The 1,868-nt window shown below is 42.2% G+C and overlaps 1 protein-coding gene across 1 annotated transcript; it reads right to left on the reverse strand.

The window, feature by feature from the left end:
• Positions 1 to 261: 261 nt before the first annotated feature.
• Positions 262 to 663, reverse strand: LOC141607730 (uncharacterized). The gene has a single exon (XM_074427083.1). The coding sequence runs from the start codon at positions 661 to 663 to the stop codon at positions 262 to 264; it is 402 nt and encodes a 133-aa protein (XP_074283184.1).
• Positions 664 to 1,868: the final 1,205 nt, after the last annotated feature.

The following is a 1,868-nucleotide window of genomic DNA, read 5'->3' on the forward strand; positions in this document are numbered from 1 at the left end:
CTGTTAGGAAGCATAGAACCAGGTACAAGATCTATGTGATGCTCAATCCCTCTCAGAGGTGGCAATACACTAGGCAACTCAGCTGGAAAAACCTCCTTGTATTTCTGAATCAAAGGTTCAACCTCTGCAGGCCCACCAGTGCTCTCCCCTTCAGTGGTAACTTCTCTTGACTGTAGAAATAGCACAGGTTGCTCTTGCTTTAGCTCTTTGAACATGGCTACCTTAGATAGAAACATCACTTCATTGACTTCCTCGGGCATATTAGGAATTCCAAAGCCTCTTTGGTTTGGTGGCAAAGGAGTCAGGGTAACTTTCTTGCTGGTGCATGAAACTATAGATATTTTCTTTTCCCCAGTGAGTGGTGTTCCTGTCAAACTCCCATGGCCTACCCAATAGTAGGTGGCAGACATCCATAGGGACCACATAACATAACACTTCATCTTTACACACCTTCCCAATTGAGAAAGGAGCAATGCACTGCTTGTCAACTCTTACTTCAGAGCATTTGTTTAACCACCTTAACTTGTATGGACTGGGCTGCTCCTGGGTGGGCAAACTCAGCTTGCTGAACATAATGGTGGAAGCTACATTGGTATAGCTACCTCCATCAATGATCAGATTATACACCCTCTCTTGGCCAGTGCATCTACTTCTGAATATCATGGATCATTGGTCAGCTTCTAGAGGAGCTGGTTGAGAGTGCATAACCTTCCATAGGACCAAAATGTGCCCTGTATCAGGGTGGGCTACAACTTGTCCTTGATCAGTTCCCCCTTCAGTTTCCACTTATTCTAGGACCAATGTCTCATCCTCCTCATACTCAACTAGACCTTCCCTTTCCCACTCTTCAATTTCCATGGATGTGAGAGCCCTGTTAGATGGACAATCCTTCCTGAAATGGGTAAAGCCTTGGCAGTGAAAACATTTAATCTTATCCCTAGGCAGAGGTGGGTTGGTTTTAGGATACATGGGTGATTTTCCTTTATCTACTGTGGGTTGGGTAGCTGGTTTGGGTGTCTTAGTGATCTTAATACCAGTATAAGGTTTGAATGTTGGTCTGGTGGGAAATTTGGGTGTTACAGGTTTCACTTTTCCTAGTTTCTCAACTCTTAAGTCTAGGTTGACTGCCTCATCAAATGACCAAACCTGCTGCATCCTTACTCTACTAGCTATCTAAGGATCCAAACCCTCTATAAACCTAGCAATCTTTTGCTCAGGTTTCTCAGTAACCTCACATTGTAGGGTTAGTTGTTCAAAGTTCCTTAGGTAGGCCTCAAGCTGGTCTTGTCTTAGTTGTGTCAGTTTAATAAAGATATCTTGGGTGTAGTCTTCAGCTATAAATTTCTCCTTTAATTTCTTTTTCAACTTAGCCCAAGACCTGACTGGTTCCTTACCATCTTTAATCCTTTGGTGTTTCATGCTTTCATACCAAAGAGATGCATATCCTTTCAGTTTTAAAATGGAAACTTTAAAAGTTTTTCTGTCATCATAACCTTTAAACTCAAAGACTCTCTCAACATCTCTAAGTCAGTCTAACAAATACTCAGGATTTAAACTACCATGGAAATCAGGGATCTCCACTTTAACATCCTTATCTCTAGCTAAGTGGTTACCTTCTTCCATCAGAGATCCTTCTAATTCTAAGTTAAGCTCTTCTTCATTCTCATGTTGTGGTTGGCCCCTTCTTGCTCTAAAGGAACCTCTACCCCCGCCTCTTCCTCTATAGGGTGGTGGTTTTCTTCTCTCTAGAGTGGGAATGTTTACCATGACAGTGTTCACAGCTTACAGGGTCACATTAACTAGGTTGTTTAACCGATCCATCTTTCCTTCCATTCGTGCTAATCTCTTTTAACTCATGGTTGGTTTTT

This window comes from Silene latifolia, chromosome 10, assembly GCF_048544455.1.
Source record: "Silene latifolia isolate original U9 population chromosome 10, ASM4854445v1, whole genome shotgun sequence".
NCBI lineage: Eukaryota > Viridiplantae > Streptophyta > Magnoliopsida > Caryophyllales > Caryophyllaceae > Silene > Silene latifolia.